The 14,252-nt window shown below is 54.1% G+C and overlaps 1 protein-coding gene across 4 annotated transcripts in view; it reads right to left on the bottom strand.

The window, feature by feature from the left end:
* Nucleotides 1-522: 522 nt before the first annotated feature.
* The window catches only part of PDZD4 (PDZ domain containing 4), a 39,443-nt gene continuing 25,713 nt past the window's right edge, over nt 523-14,252 (bottom strand). For 2 of the 4 annotated variants that reach the window (XM_053578892.1, XM_053578894.1), the window contains 7 exons: nt 6,437-6,690; nt 5,333-5,423; nt 4,840-4,938; nt 4,114-4,176; nt 3,590-3,691; nt 3,229-3,339; nt 523-3,103 (listed from right to left, as the gene is read on the bottom strand). In XM_053578892.1, coding sequence (XP_053434867.1) covers nt 1,559-3,103; nt 3,229-3,339; nt 3,590-3,691; nt 4,114-4,176; nt 4,840-4,938; nt 5,333-5,423; nt 6,437-6,690 — 2,265 coding nt within the window. In that variant the 3' untranslated portion in view covers nt 523-1,558. The remainder of the gene's footprint in view (nt 3,104-3,228; nt 3,340-3,589; nt 3,692-4,113; nt 4,177-4,839; nt 4,939-5,332; nt 5,424-6,436; nt 6,691-14,252) is intronic. The other 2 variants (XM_053578893.1, XM_053578895.1) reach the window with 2 other exon arrangements.

Here is a 14,252-nt window from a genome sequence, read left to right on the forward strand (position 1 = left end):
ACAGCAGGCAGCAATATGCCAGTCCTGGAGCTGTCCCTGTGGCTCCACACTGGCAGGTGCCAGGTGGATGGCTGTGTTCCTGAGACAGAAGGGCCCTTGCAGCTACCTGGTGTTCAGCTGGCCAAAAGACAGTCACTCGGTGCCTTTTATGCACTTGGCACCTTGTTGGGCACTACAAGATCCCCAAATGAGCAACTTCTGCCCTCCAGAAGCTTGCAGCTCCATTTAGGTGTGGAACCTGCTTCCCACAGATAACAGAAGCTGGATGCAGCCTCCCTCATGCACATGCCAGCAGCCACAATGTCTGTGGAGGTGAGCATGGCCTAGTCTGAAGTCAGACTTCTGCCATCCTTCTGCATCTGGTCACAACCCTGTGACTGTGCCATACCTCCCACACTTGATTGTTCAGTGACAAGCCAAGCAAACTAGATGATGGCTTTAAATGTGCCCTGGCCCTGCCTGCCTTCATCCCCATCCCTATCCCCCACAGCAGCAGGTGAGAAGGAACACAGGGAGGCCTGATTCAACCAAGTAAAAAGGCAGCTTGCTTTATTCAAGATGAGGGCAGGGGAAGGGGCTCTCCAAGCCTGAGAGGCAGCCAAGGGCAGCCTGGTTCACCCATGCGGAACTTGAGTGGGTTGGGGCAATATCCCTGGGTCAGCCCACTGCCTCTCCCTGGGGCCCAGGCCGCAGGTCACCAGCAAGTCTTCCAGGGCCAGACCTGAGCTCTTCCGCTGATATTCATGGGGCTTGGCTTCTAGACCCTTGCTGCTGAAGCCCCCACTCCAGAGGGCATCACGCACAGACCCAGGCTGTGATTTCTTCTTGGATGGACACTGCCCCCTCAACCCCTGCAGTTGTGCTCTCCCTCAGTCACTGGGGATGGACCTCAGAGTAGAGGCCACTAGGACAGCTGCTTCCCATTCCTCCACCTTCCCCCTGCTTCCCTCCCACCCCCACCCCTCCCTCTCCTCCTCCCCCCACCTCCTTCCCAGCCATCACTGGAGGGAGGTTCCACCTTTGTCAGGCTGCTTGAAGGAGCTGCCAGCCCCCAGAGCAGGTCCACAAAACAGAAAAACAACTATTGGCAAGCACAGAAGGGGGGAAAAAAAACACAAAAATCAGGGTTGCCTTTGTCTAGAAGTAAACTGCGGCTCACAGCAGCAGGGAGAAGCCATGCTTAGCAGCTAAGCCAGACGGTCTCTTGTGCTCAGGATAGCCAGTCTTCCTCACCTCCCCACTGCAGCTCGACCTCCCTGTCTCCAAGTACATGGGTCAAGAGAGCTGTGTGTGAGATGTATGCGCATGGCCACACACACACACACATACACAGCCGAAGGGGTGCCTGTTACAGATGTGCCCCCAATGATGCCCACCAACACAGTCACTTTGGGGAGATGGAAGCAGGTGATGCAAGAAAAGGGTCCTTTCTGCTCAGAGGCTTCTCTTTGCTAACAAAGCCACGTGCGCACACACATACACACAGAAACACACTCGATTTTAAGGAGAATGAGGGCCTGAGCCCAGGAGGACCTGGGCCAGGCTCTGCCAGGGTGGCTCACACGGTGGTGACAGAGAGCAGGGGGTTGTAGACCCGCTTGCCATCGGCCGAGCGCGCACCATGGGCCAGCATCTCCTGGATGGTGATCCAGTTGTCCAGGATCTTCTTGTTCCGCTTCTTCATGGTTTTGCGGTGGCTCAGAGCAATGATGTTGAGCTCAGGCTTGCTGTCACTGTTTTGCTGCTCCCGCAGACACTCCAGCCGGCTCTGCATCATGAACTCACGCCGTTTCCGCTGCTCCCGGGCCCGGATCAGGTGCTGCTTGCGCTCCTCCTTGCTCCAGTAGCGGCCCATCTTCATCTCACTCACTGCATCGTCATCTGTGGTCATGCCACTGCGCTCCTCCCGGATCTTCAGAGCACGAGCTTTTAAAAGCCGATCCCGCACGGGCCGCTTGGCTACATAGCGGGTCCCGTCGCTGCGCACCTTCACCTTCCACTCCATGCGGGGTGCCTCGGTGGCCGCCACCCCACTCACCTGAGGGCCACCAGCCAAACTCAGGGGGCCATGGCCTAGCTCCTCCAGGCCTCGTGGGGGGGCTAGCTGAATGCAGCTATGGTAGTGCTGGCTCTCCTGGCCCTGGCCACGGTGGCGCCGTGAGAGGTAAGGGCTGCCTTCAGGGCCCATGTGCTCCAGAGCCACCGCAGCCTTGGGGTTGCGGCGGACACGCTCCTCTGCATGCTGTCTCCGGGGTGAGGCTTCAGATTCCCGGGACAGGGATCGGAACTTAGCGGGGCTGCCCTGTGGAGGACCTGCCCTGGGTGGCGCTGCAGCAGCAGGGCCAGGAGGAGTCTGGTTCAAGTTGGAGTTGCCAGCAGCCGCCCGCCGCAGGGGACTCTCTGGCAAGAGCTCCACAAGCAAAGGGGTGCTGCGGCAACTCTCTCCCGTGTTGTAGGCGCTGGTGCTGTCTTTGTCTGACTTCTCAGGCAGCTCGGAGATGTCGGACAGCTCATGCTTCTTGGGCTCGCTGGCTGCTAGGTCGTAGAGGCTCTCCTCCTCCAGCAGCCAGGCCTTCATGCAGCGTTCCCGCAGCTGCTGCATCTTCTGTGCACGCAAAATATTGCGGCACTTGAATTCCAGGTGACGAAGCTCCTCCTCCAGCATAGCCATCTCATGGCTCAGGCTCTCATTGCGGTTGACATCCAGGGCATTGTTGCCACCTGAGGCCCGAGGGAAGATGAGGCCCAGCTGGTTGCCATTCTCCAGGTGGCACTTGATCTCTAGAAGCTCCCGGTAGCGCTCGTACTCCTCATCTGTGAGGCCAGGGACATCACCCCCTCCCAGCCCTGCCCCCTCAGCCAGCAGCGAGTCCATGCTGAAATGGAAATCGCGGGTCTGCAGCACGTCCCCTTGCAGGCCAAACTTGCGCAGGCTCCCAGGGGTGTTGGTATTGCTTGGGGGCTCATCCCCCAGCAGGTCATGCTCAGAGCTCTCCTCGTTTCGGGTACTCTCATCTGTGCGGCCTACCCCACTGTCCAGCTCCTGGCTGTTGCTCAGGCCTGGGCCCGCATCAGGAGCTGCCTTCTCTTCTTCCTGTCCAAGCTGAGACACAGACAAGCACCACTTAGTTGGGTCCCACACACAGAGACGGTCACAGGAGGTCTGGTTCACTTCCCCACTAAGGCTGGGAGACCACACACCTCCCCAGCCCCTTCCACCTTCCTCACCTGGTGGGCAGGGGGTGGGTTCAGCTTCCGGGCCCGCAGGTCCCCCTCATGCTCAGAGCCAAAATCATCCAGGAAGTCATCCCGGTCACTGTCCTTCCACCGCCTTGCAAGCTACAGAAAAAGGCCTTCACTGTCCCCACAGCTTCAGGGACCTCCCCCAACACCCTCTGGTCCCCTGTAAGCCTCATGCTTGGCCTCCCGGTTTCAGTGAAGGTGAGTAATACCAGGGAAAGAGGTCCTGGCCCATTCAGAGGCTGGAAGCAACACCGCTGCCATGTCTATACCTTAATCTCATCTCAGCAGCTTTGGAGACGAAAGCTCAATGTCAGGGGCCCCAGGTCACCCTACCAGACACACACACCTGGCTCTCAGGCCGGGCCACCAGCAGAGAAATGTTGGTGTTCTCTTCCTGGCTCAGGATGGCCACCGCCTCTTCCCTGTTCTGGACGTCCACACCATTAATCTGTGATAGGCCAGAGACAATCAAAACAAGGATACTAGGGAGGGCCCTGGGGCAGGCCCTGGCTGGGTGCAGGGAGCCCAGGCACACTGAGCAGGACTGGGCTCTGAGAGGATGTAACTAAGTGGAGGATGACAGGAAGAGGGTGGCTTGGCCTTTGCAAGAGCACTTGTGTGCTCATAGGACAGCATGGAGTGGGGATGAGGGAGCCAGGGAAGTGCCAAAGCAGCACAGGTCCTAGATGTCAGCAGATCCCACAGGTACATGGAAGCTCCTTAAAGCTGGTTAAGCAGGAGAAAGGTGAGAAAGGCCCAGGTGTGGGGCCTGGTATCAGGCAAGGCTTAGTGGGAGAGCACTAGGGGACAGCTGAGGAGAGGCAGCAGGGCCACTGGGCACAGCAGAGCCTGTGGCCTGTGAGCCCTCACCTGGATGATGCGGTCTCCTTCGCGGATCCGGCCGTCTTTGGCTGCAATGCTGTTGGGATTTACCTGTAGGACACAGGCATCTTGGAGACTTGACACCTACAGAGCCCTTTCAAGTAGGAAGGGGAAGCCTCACCCCAGGGACGCCAAGCTAGCTAAAGGCTTCCTCTCACTCCCACTCTAGCTTATTGCCCAGGGCACAGAAGCTGAAGGCCACGGGATAGCACCTCTCCTCAGCCACTGCCACCAGCACTCCTGTGCTTTCCTACACAGAAGCCTGTTACTTGTGTCAGTCCTGGGGCTTAATGGCAGTGCAATATTTTCCATCAGGAAGGTTGACTTCATTGGGATGCTGGTAGTGTGCAGGGCATCCAGGCATCCGGGGGCCATCCTCCTCCTGTGGGGGTACACAGATGGCTGCCCAAGACACACAGGGAGGAGACCTCTGCCGAGCCCTGGGCAGCTGGCCATAGGATGTAGTAGGAAAGAATGAAGCCTGTCCAGGACCTGGTCCTGGCTTGTACTCTGTCCTGGCTGCTATCCTATGCTGGACTCAGGTTTCCTTCTGGAGACCCCCAGCAGGCACCTGCGATGGATGCCCTATCTCTGGTGGCTGGGACCCTGTGGGCAGCCTCTGTGTCCTGTGTGGGCCATGTGGAAAGGCCAAAGGACTACAGTGGCATGGGGGGCTCTCCTGGACCTGGCCCTGTGTCAGTGCTGCCTTCGTACCTCTCCAATGTAGATGCCCAAGTCCTCCTCATCGTCCGTGCGGTAGCACACCGTCAGGCCAAGCTTGTCTCGGTGGCTGCTTTTGTACAGCTCCACCTCCTGCCACAGGGGCAGAAAGCCCAGGAAACATGTGAGCAAGGGACCCTGCAACGCCTCATCTTCTAAAGTATCCCAAACTGGCCCTCAGCTTTGAGGGCTTCTCTTACCATCCCAAACGATGTGTGTGTTCCATGGTCTCCCCATCAGGAAGTGCCCGAGACATGCAGATGCACAAGACACAGAGGACACAGACGTGTGGGACATGGACTCACCAACATGGACAAACACACAACCTCACCCGTGCCCTCCCTGACTCAGCCAGGCACACGCCGGGAGGGCCAAGAGGCCTGGCTGCCTGAGGTCAGCAGAAGCCAGAACCGAGCAGGGCTGCATGAACTGCCAAGGACAGGCTCCCAAGGCTGTCTGTGGGCCTTGGCCCAGCTGCCCAGCTCACCTCATACTCCAGTTCGTCCATACGATCTGCCTCCTGTGGGCCGCCCTCCATGAACTCCGCCGGGTCATAATACTCATGGCTGATGGGGGGGCTGCCCAGGAGAAGGGGGGAGGTCAGGCCAAGCCATCTGCTCCTCTCACACCCTAGCTCCAGCTCCTGGGCGGGTTGCCTCTCCAGAACCCTCTCTTGAGCTACATGCAGTCATGCCAAGATCAGGAATGCTCCCAAATGGGAGGATGCCGGGTCACACTGCAGACCCAGGCATCCCTAGCTCTGTCCCCCAAACCAGACCCCTCTGACCACACTGGCTGTTGCCCTGCCCACCCCAGCACTGGCCCCACTCATGCAACGCCCCCAGGAGTTGGCCAGGCCCTGGAGGACTTCTACAAAGCAGAGGGAGACCCACTCTATTCCAGGGGCTGACCTCTAGGCCCTAAAGCTAAAGTTGGCTGCTCAAAGCCTGTGCCCTACCTCTATGCAAAGAAGGGGCATCCCAGGACCACCTCCCTGCAGCCTGAGCTAAGATTAGCAGTTGAGGCAGTACTCATGCGATCATGAGCCACCAGCGTGGATGAAAGGCCCTTCTTCTGAGCAGGCCAAAGAAAGAAGCAGAAGAGATGGAGGAAATTCAGAGCAGGTAGAGGAATGGGACAGACAAGGGATGCAAGAAGATTCAAGGAGTGATGCTCGTGAGGCAGAAGAGGACAGATGATGGAGGAGGAAGAGGAGCTGAGGGTCTCAGCCCTGGCCAGCCGGGTGGCTCAAGGAGCCACATTTCCAACAGTGACAGCCTAGACTCACAGGCCAGGAAGGTCTTCCCTCGGCCCTGGGGTAGAGGCAACTGGAGCCTGCCTGGAAGTCTCCCTTGCCCCCTTCACTGCTGGTGCCCAGACTGAGCACTAGAGGCCTGGAGCTTTCTGAGTGCTCAGTTATTTCTGGAGGTCAAAGAGCCTGTACTCTGCCTGAGAGGGACAGGCTGAGTTGGGATCTCCCTGCCATGCCCAGAGCTGCATCAATGTAGCCTGTAGGTAGCGTGGGCAAGGCTGCCCCCGTAGCATGCCCTCTCTGGAGGCAGGGCCCGGGGCCCTCCTGAGGGTGACTCACAGCTCAGAGAGGACGTACGGCTCCAGAATAGCCATTGGTGGGGTGGGCGGGCACAGCTTGCCCAGTGCCATGATATGCTCGAAGGTGATGTCGGTCTGAGTGCCACTGTCCACCAGTTGCAGGTCAGGGCAGGAGCTGTCCCCCCGAAGGCGGGGGCTGCGTCTCAGCACCTGGATCACCAGGGGCTCCTTGGAGGAACGCAGGGCCTCCAGAGTTTGCTCCTGAGACAGCTTGGAGAGCTCCTTTCCGTTCACCTGTGGCAGAGACACGCCTGCATGAGAACCCTCCAGAGGTCCAACAACCAGCACTCCCATCTACTCTCTACCCACAGCCCTGGTTGCCCTTGGTGCCCTCATTCCTAGAAAACCCCACTGCTCAGCCCCAGGGAACACTGTTTGAGAAGGGCGGGCCACACCAATGGCCTTCCTGTCCGGGACTGTTTACCCAGCTGGTGGTCATGCGCTTACCCCAGACTAAAACAGCCTTCTGTCTCCATCAAGAGCCACCCACCCAATTCTGTCCTCTCTCCCACCAGGACCTGCTCCTCCTTCAGGCAGCACTGAGACCAGAGCTAGCATCTAGAAGATCCAGAAAAGTTCCTTGGCAATGAGCAAACAATACCAGCCAACCCTCAGCATCTATGTTGTGCTCATCCAAGGTCAAGGCAGCAGGATGACTTTGACTCCTGTCCAGCTGGACTGAGCCTGTCAATACTTGTCTATTCTCTAGGGAAGGCTGGGGCCAGCAGAAAGACAAGTAAAGAGATGTATGAAAGATAAGAACAGAGCCCTGTGTCCTCACAGTGGCCACTGGCTTGCTAAAGAGGACAGGTCTTGACACACGAGAAACCTCCTTGCGTTACAAGCTGGCCTAAGAGAGATGCCAAGGGAGGGACCCTTATCAAACCACCACCATTTCTTGAGCACCTGCTATGTACCAGGTTTCTGGAAGGGCTCCTAAGGTGGGTCCCCATTAAATCCTAACCCCCAATAATCTTGAGGGAGATGCCATTATTGCCTTCACTTTGCAGATGGGGAAATTGGAACTTAGCAAGGTGAAGGCACTAAGTCAAGGTTGAGAGCCAAGACTTGATTGCAGAGTGGTCAGGATGGGGGGATGGGGAGGCCCTCATGGGCCAGGCCCCAAGGAAGCAGTGGCACTGGAGTAGCCTTGCAGGATACCACCTTCATGGAAGGTGTGGAGAAAGGACAGAGGGTCTCCTAGGCTGGGGAGGTGAAGAGACAACCCCAGTTGGGTGGAGCAGGGAATGCCCTTGGGGCACCCATGGATCCAGCTGGCCCAGCCCCGATTTCTGCAGCACCCAGTGTATATTGGGCCCAGAACAGCCTATTGTCACCCTGAAGTCCTCCTTGGGGAAAGAAGACAAGTAGAGATGGGAGACACAATAAAGGACTGAGGAGAACTGCATGCTACTAACATTCAGGGTACATGTCATGGGGCCAGCAAGGGGGAAGCAGGAAGTGCTTTCCAGAAGAGCTTGCAGTGTCTCCCTATTTGCATTCCGGGCCTGGGTAGGCCACACACCAGCAGTGTACTCAAGTGGCTATGCCTAGCTGGGAAGTGCTGGAACAGACCTAAGAGGGAGAGAGGGTTCCCTGAGCAGGTGGCAGTTGGCCTGCCTCAAGCGAAGGGAGAAGGACCAAGAAAAGAGGTGGGGTGGGTTTGCAGGTGGTGGGGAAACCCCTGGTCATGGAGAGGAAACCCAGACCCTGCCTGGGCATAGAGCAAGCTGGGAGCCCACATGGGACACAGGGAGAAGGTCCCAACCGGGCACAGGCTCTGTGCCCTGCCCTGCTGAGCTGTCCCAGTATTACAAGCACCCTCCCCATCACAGTGGGAAGGTGCCTCCCTCCTGGGCTTTCTCACAAAGATGCTAATCAGGCTTGCAAAGCCCCATTTTGGTGCCAGCAACACAGGAGACCAGGAACCTCAGCAGCAGCTCCTAGCATCTTGGAGCCCCTCTAACCCAAACATTCACCCTGCTGCTATTTGATTATGTCCTTGTAGATAAGTATCTAAGTTTTCTGTCTCCCCTCTCCCCTAAGCTTTCATGTTCTACAGAGATTTTTCTTGAAATGAATTTTGTCTGATTATAAAAAAAACACAGGTTCATTATAGAATGTCTGGAAAAATACAGAACACACTGGGCGGTGTCTGTAGCTCAGTCAGCAGGGTGCCAGCCACATACACCTAAGTTGGTGGGTTCAAACCCGGACTGGGCCTACTAAACAACAATGACAACTGCAACAAAAAATAGGTGCACATTGTGGCAGGTGACTGTAGTCCCAGCTATTTGGGAGGCTGAAGCAAGAGAATCGCTTAAGCTCAAGAGTTTGAGGTTGCTGTAAGCTGTGATGCCACAGTACTCTACCCAGGGTGACAGCTTGAGACTCTGTCTCAAAAAAAAAAAAAGGAAAGGAAAAGCAAAATACAGAACACCATAAGTTAGAAAACCAAAATTCCCCACGACCTCAGGGAAGTTAATGCTGTGAACATATGGGCATTATTTCCTTCTAGTCTTTTTTTTCTACGTTTGCTACCTCACAGCTGCAGGTCTCCTAAGGCTGGTCTGGGCCCTACACTATGTCACATCACTGAAGTTGTTTTTGATTTTTTTTTTTTTTTGAGGTAGAGTCTCATTTTGCCGCCTTTGGTAGAGTGCCATGGCATCACAGCTCACAGCAACCTCAAACTCTCAGCCTTAAGTGATTCTCTTGCCTCAGCCTCCAAAGAGTGACTGTTTGGACTATAGGCAGCTGCCACAACACCCGGCTATTTTTTAGAGACAGGATCTTGCTCTTGCTCAGGCAGGTCTCAAACTCCTGAGCTCGGGCGGCGCATGTGGCTCAGTCGGTAAGGCGCCGGCCCCATATGCCGAGGGTGACGGGTTCAAACCCGGCCCTGGCCAAACTGCAACCAAAAAATAGCCGGGCGTTGTGGCAAGCGCCTGTAGTCCCAGCTGCTCGGGAGGCTGAGGCAAGAGAATCGCTTAAGCCCAGGAGTTGGAGGTTGCTGTGAGCTGTGTGAGGCCACGGCACTCTACCAAGGGCCATAAAGTGGGACCCTGTGTCTACAAAAAAAAAAAAAAAACTCCTGAGCTTAGGGTATCCACCCACCTCAGCCTCCCCTGGTGCTAGGATTACAGGTGTGAGCCACTGGGCCAGGTCATGACTTTTTGTTGTAATAAAGAATGTAGCGAAGACACATTCTTTGGAGCATTTTGTACATTGTTCATAGGTAAATATTTGTGTAATCTATGGTTGTCATGGTAGAGAAAATTGGTGACAGCTTTCAGGCAAGAAGGTATTTAGAGGAAGAGCACAGGAGCACATAAGCCAGGCATCTTCAAACTGTGGCCCACGGGCCACATGAAGCGGTGTAAATTGTATTTGTTCCCGTTTTGTTTTTTACTTCAAAATAAGATATGTGCAGTGTGCATAGGAATTTGTTCATAGCTTTTTTTTTTTTAACTATAGTCCGGCCCTCCAATGGTCTGAGGGACAGTGAATTGGCCCCCTGTTTAAAAAGTCTGAGGACGCCTGACATAAGCACACAGTTCTGACAGGTTGGGCTGTGCTCCCCAGAGAGGCTGCAGTTCAAATGGCAGGATGGAAAAGATGGGGGAGGCAGCTGAGTGTGGCTTTAGGAAATCTGTAGACAAAGGGCCATGGGGGAACAGACTTGAATCCCTCAACAGTGATCACTGGACCCAGCGAAACCTGGGAGCCAGCCATTAAACATAGTCATTATCAATATTTTAACTGTAGAAATGTATGACTAACTGAATGATGTTAACAAAGGCAATAAATACTCAAACCTCATCCCTTTCTAATTATTTTACTCATTTTACTGTTATCTGTGCTCTTGGGCTATTGACATGTCACCTGTCTGGAAGGTGGCAACACTCCAAGAGGCATCTCTTCCTAACTACAAGTCCAGTGACATCACAGTAGTGGATTGAAATTGGCTATTGTAGAAGTATTTACACCAAGGAAATTGGCAAATGGTCCAAATCAGTAGGTTTTGTTTTGGAACATTTACCAGCTACCACTGTACTTAAGTGGAAGCAAACGCAGAAGCTGTCCTTAGGGTTTCTGTGGGGAGGTGTCTCCCCAGGGCAGGATGACAAGCACAAGGTGGGATACTCATGTGCCACTGAGAATGCAGGAATGTCTTTCTCCCTGGAATCATTATCCAGCAGCCGTGTTGCTATGGAAACTGGGAACAGTATGCTAGGCAAGCTGGTGGATGCTGGGATGTCGAGAGGGGGATGGGTGCACACACAGCCTTAGCCCCTCAGATCATAACACAGTGATAACCTTTGACAACCAGGCAGGCTGCACGCTGAGTGGTCCTCAGGCCTCCACTCAGAGACCTGCCTGTGCAGATCATGGTGGGCCCCAAGAGCTAATGAGGGTGGGTGGGGCAAAGACAAGCTGTGACAAGGCAGAAATGAGCCCCAGAGGCCAGCCAGCAAGAGCAGCACACTGGCAAAGCCACCACTGAGATGCCCCCGCCTTCACATCATAGTGAACACTTGCAAACCCAGACTTCCCAGATTCCCCTCCACACCCTGGGGCGAGCCCCACGCAGGCACTGAGGGCCCCATTCAAGCCCCGGACAAGCAATTCCAAATGGATCAAAGACCTAAAGGGACAAAGTAAAACAAGAGAACAGTATCTTTATATTGTTAGAATAGAGAAGAAATTCTTGAGATAAAAAACTGGACAAACGATAATGGAAAAGGTATACAACTTCTGGAGAACAGTAAAAAGGCTGAGAGCAGGGCCCTGCCATGCACAGAGCTGATAACTGGTTATCTATAATATACAAAGAATTCCTAGAGAACACTACAGAAACACAAACAACTCGACAAGAAAATGGGCAAAGGACATCAACGGGCATTCAGGGAAAGGGGAGCCCACAGCAACCAACACCCACTCAGAATGATGCGACCAGACGACATCCCCTTCAGGACCATCGGACACAAGCAAATGAGAGCAGGCGACATCAGGCAACTAAGAGGGCCAAGAGGATGCACATAGCCACACACTAGAAACAGCCCGAGGTCTGTCAGAAGTAGAATGAATGGGCACAAAATTCCCGGTATACTGTATAGGAGATTTATGAAAGCACACTTACTTATCCATAGTCCTCCAGAGAGAGGGACAGGAAGGGAACAGGGATCTATCTGCTGTAAGACCTGAAAAGGCAAAACAGCTGGGATCTGAAGGGCCTATACCCAGGCTGGGCAGCAATCCAAGTCCAGCAGGGCTCCAGATACACAAGACGGAGTTTGACTTCCCCACTGTGTGCCAGGAGAATCCCGGCAGAGCAGTGGGATGGAGCCCTGAAGCACCCAGCAGCTCAGGCCCAGCCTGGTGGGGATGGTGCTGGTGGTACTAAGGGCTGGGACACCCTAGCTGTTGGGAGAGGTCCCATTCGGGAGTATGGTTAGCACGTGGGGTATGAGATGGGTGGTGGGTATGGTTTGCGGGTCTTGGGGTGGGGTATGCAAGGGATCTGGGGGATGGATGGATCATGTGGTTTGGGATGGGTCTGGCCTCTCTGCTAAGCATCAACCTGTGTATCTCTCCTCCATCTCCTTCCTCTCAGTGCCATGCCCAAATGCCCTTCTGGCATGGCTGTCTTCTGTCCCTGAACCTCTCCCTGCCTGCCCATTTCTCTCCCACAAACAGAGCTACTTTTACACATCCTTCTTTCCTCAGGACCTGCTAGTCACTTCCTGCCCCTCCTCCTGTCACATCGCACAATGTCTGTCGTCTCATTGTCACCCACAGGTCACATCTGAGAGGCTGTGGGACCTGTGGTTTTGTCCCAGGAGCACTAATGCAAATGAGGAGGATGTGCAGAGACAGGTACACAGCTCAAGACCTTGAGAGACAGAGGCCTACTCGGCATGCCAAACAGGAGACATCTACACAGCCAGCAGCCACACCCACTCTAGCCAGGTACTCAGGCATGTCCATCCAGGCTTAGGACTCACTCTGTGGGTACACACAAAGGCCCAGGCCTTGCCCCCGCCATGGCCACAGCAAACATCCAGGGAGAATGTCACGTGCAAGGCACAAATAGGAGTTTGCTAGTCTGCTTCAACAGGCTCTGGAAGCTGCCTACAAGACAAGGAATCTAACGAACTGGCCGGCTACATTCACACACAGTAGGCCTGGGAAACACGAGGCCAAGTCCCCTGGCCTGTGTGGAAGCCACCTGGGGCAGCTCTCTGAGGGTGGCTCTCCTTGTCTCTCAACTCTGCTTCTGTATTGTGGGCCTTGCAGCTTTTATATCTACAAGAAATCCAGTTAAGAGTCACAGTGGACCTCAAGCACATCCATTTTCCAAACACTATTTAAAAAAATGTTTCCTTCATCAAATGCAAACCTACCTCCTTTGGAATAATCCAGAAGAAATCCACTTTGCTTCCAGTATGGAGAGAGTGGGACTTGCTGAATGAGCCCATTTTTAGAAAATTCACTATTAAAGAATCAATTCCTTCTTTAAGAGCAACCTACCTCCTTTGGAACAATCTATAAGAAATCCATTTTATCTTCCAACACGTTACACACCTGAAGCCCATTCAAATGCCTCCTCACCCCAGCTCCCAGTGACTCTCATCTTCTCCAGTGCTCAGGGGCTAGGGCTGCACTGGCCTTACCACATGCTGGACATTGTTCTTCACGTCAGCTATAAACAGTCTTATCGGCAGCCACCTCTGCCAACTTGGTAGTGAGGCGGCAGTTAAGCCAAGTTCACAAAATCTGTTCACAGACACTGCTCCTCCATCCTGCACTAGCAGGGTGGATTCTACTCATGGCATTTCCCCTCAAGCAATGCAAGTGCTTACGACACCACGCTGATCTGAACAGCAGTCCCACTGATCCACCAGTACACTACCATCCCAGTCAGGGACTTTCCATCTGCTCTCAGCAACTACAGCTCCCAGCATTGTTTCCTTTCTGATTTGCTGCGGGGGTGGCCCAAGCGGGCTGACCCTAGCACTGGAGAGCTCTCTTCCCAGCCCCTGGTAACTCTGTATAGTGATTCAAGCCTTAGCAGGGCCCCTCTGCCTGAATGTGGCCCAAGTGGCCCTCACACTCTGTTTGGGGACAGCTCAGTTCCATTTGCATATGAGAGCACTCATGGCCCTGGGTTCCCTGCAAGCCCAGTCTCCATGGCTCCCAGAAGCAGGGGCCACCTCCAGACCCCATGGCACTTCGTGTTCCCCTCCCGGCTAATGCCATGGCCCTTTGTAGACATGATCACATGGGAAATGGCCAACTTTCAGGAGAATAATTTGTCAATTACTGAGACCCTTGAAAAGGTTCATCATACCCTTTGTACCAATAAATCTGCTCTAAGTAAGCTAGCCTCAAATAATAACGACAGCAGATATTTCACAAATTTCATTAGAAGGATGGGCACAGCAGTGTTTTTTATTGCGGTATAATGCACCTAACATAAAATGTACTGTTTTCAAATGTACATTTCAGTGACATTTACAATGCTGTGCAACCAATTCCCCTATCTAATTCCAGAACACTTTTATCACCCTCACAGGAGACCCTCCCATAAAGCAGTCTCTTACCATTGCCCCAATCCCCCAGTTCCTGACAAGCAACCTGCTTTCTGTGCCTGGCTACCTGGACATTGTGTGGAAATTGAATCACACAGTGTGTGGCCTTCCATGTCTAGCTTCATTTCACGCTACAGGGAGGCTCAGTGCATCCATCCCTTTGTGGCTGAGTGATACCCACTGTGTGGATACAGCACATTC

The sequence above is a fragment of the Nycticebus coucang genome, chromosome X (assembly GCF_027406575.1).
Source record: "Nycticebus coucang isolate mNycCou1 chromosome X, mNycCou1.pri, whole genome shotgun sequence".
Lineage (NCBI taxonomy): Eukaryota > Metazoa > Chordata > Mammalia > Primates > Lorisidae > Nycticebus > Nycticebus coucang.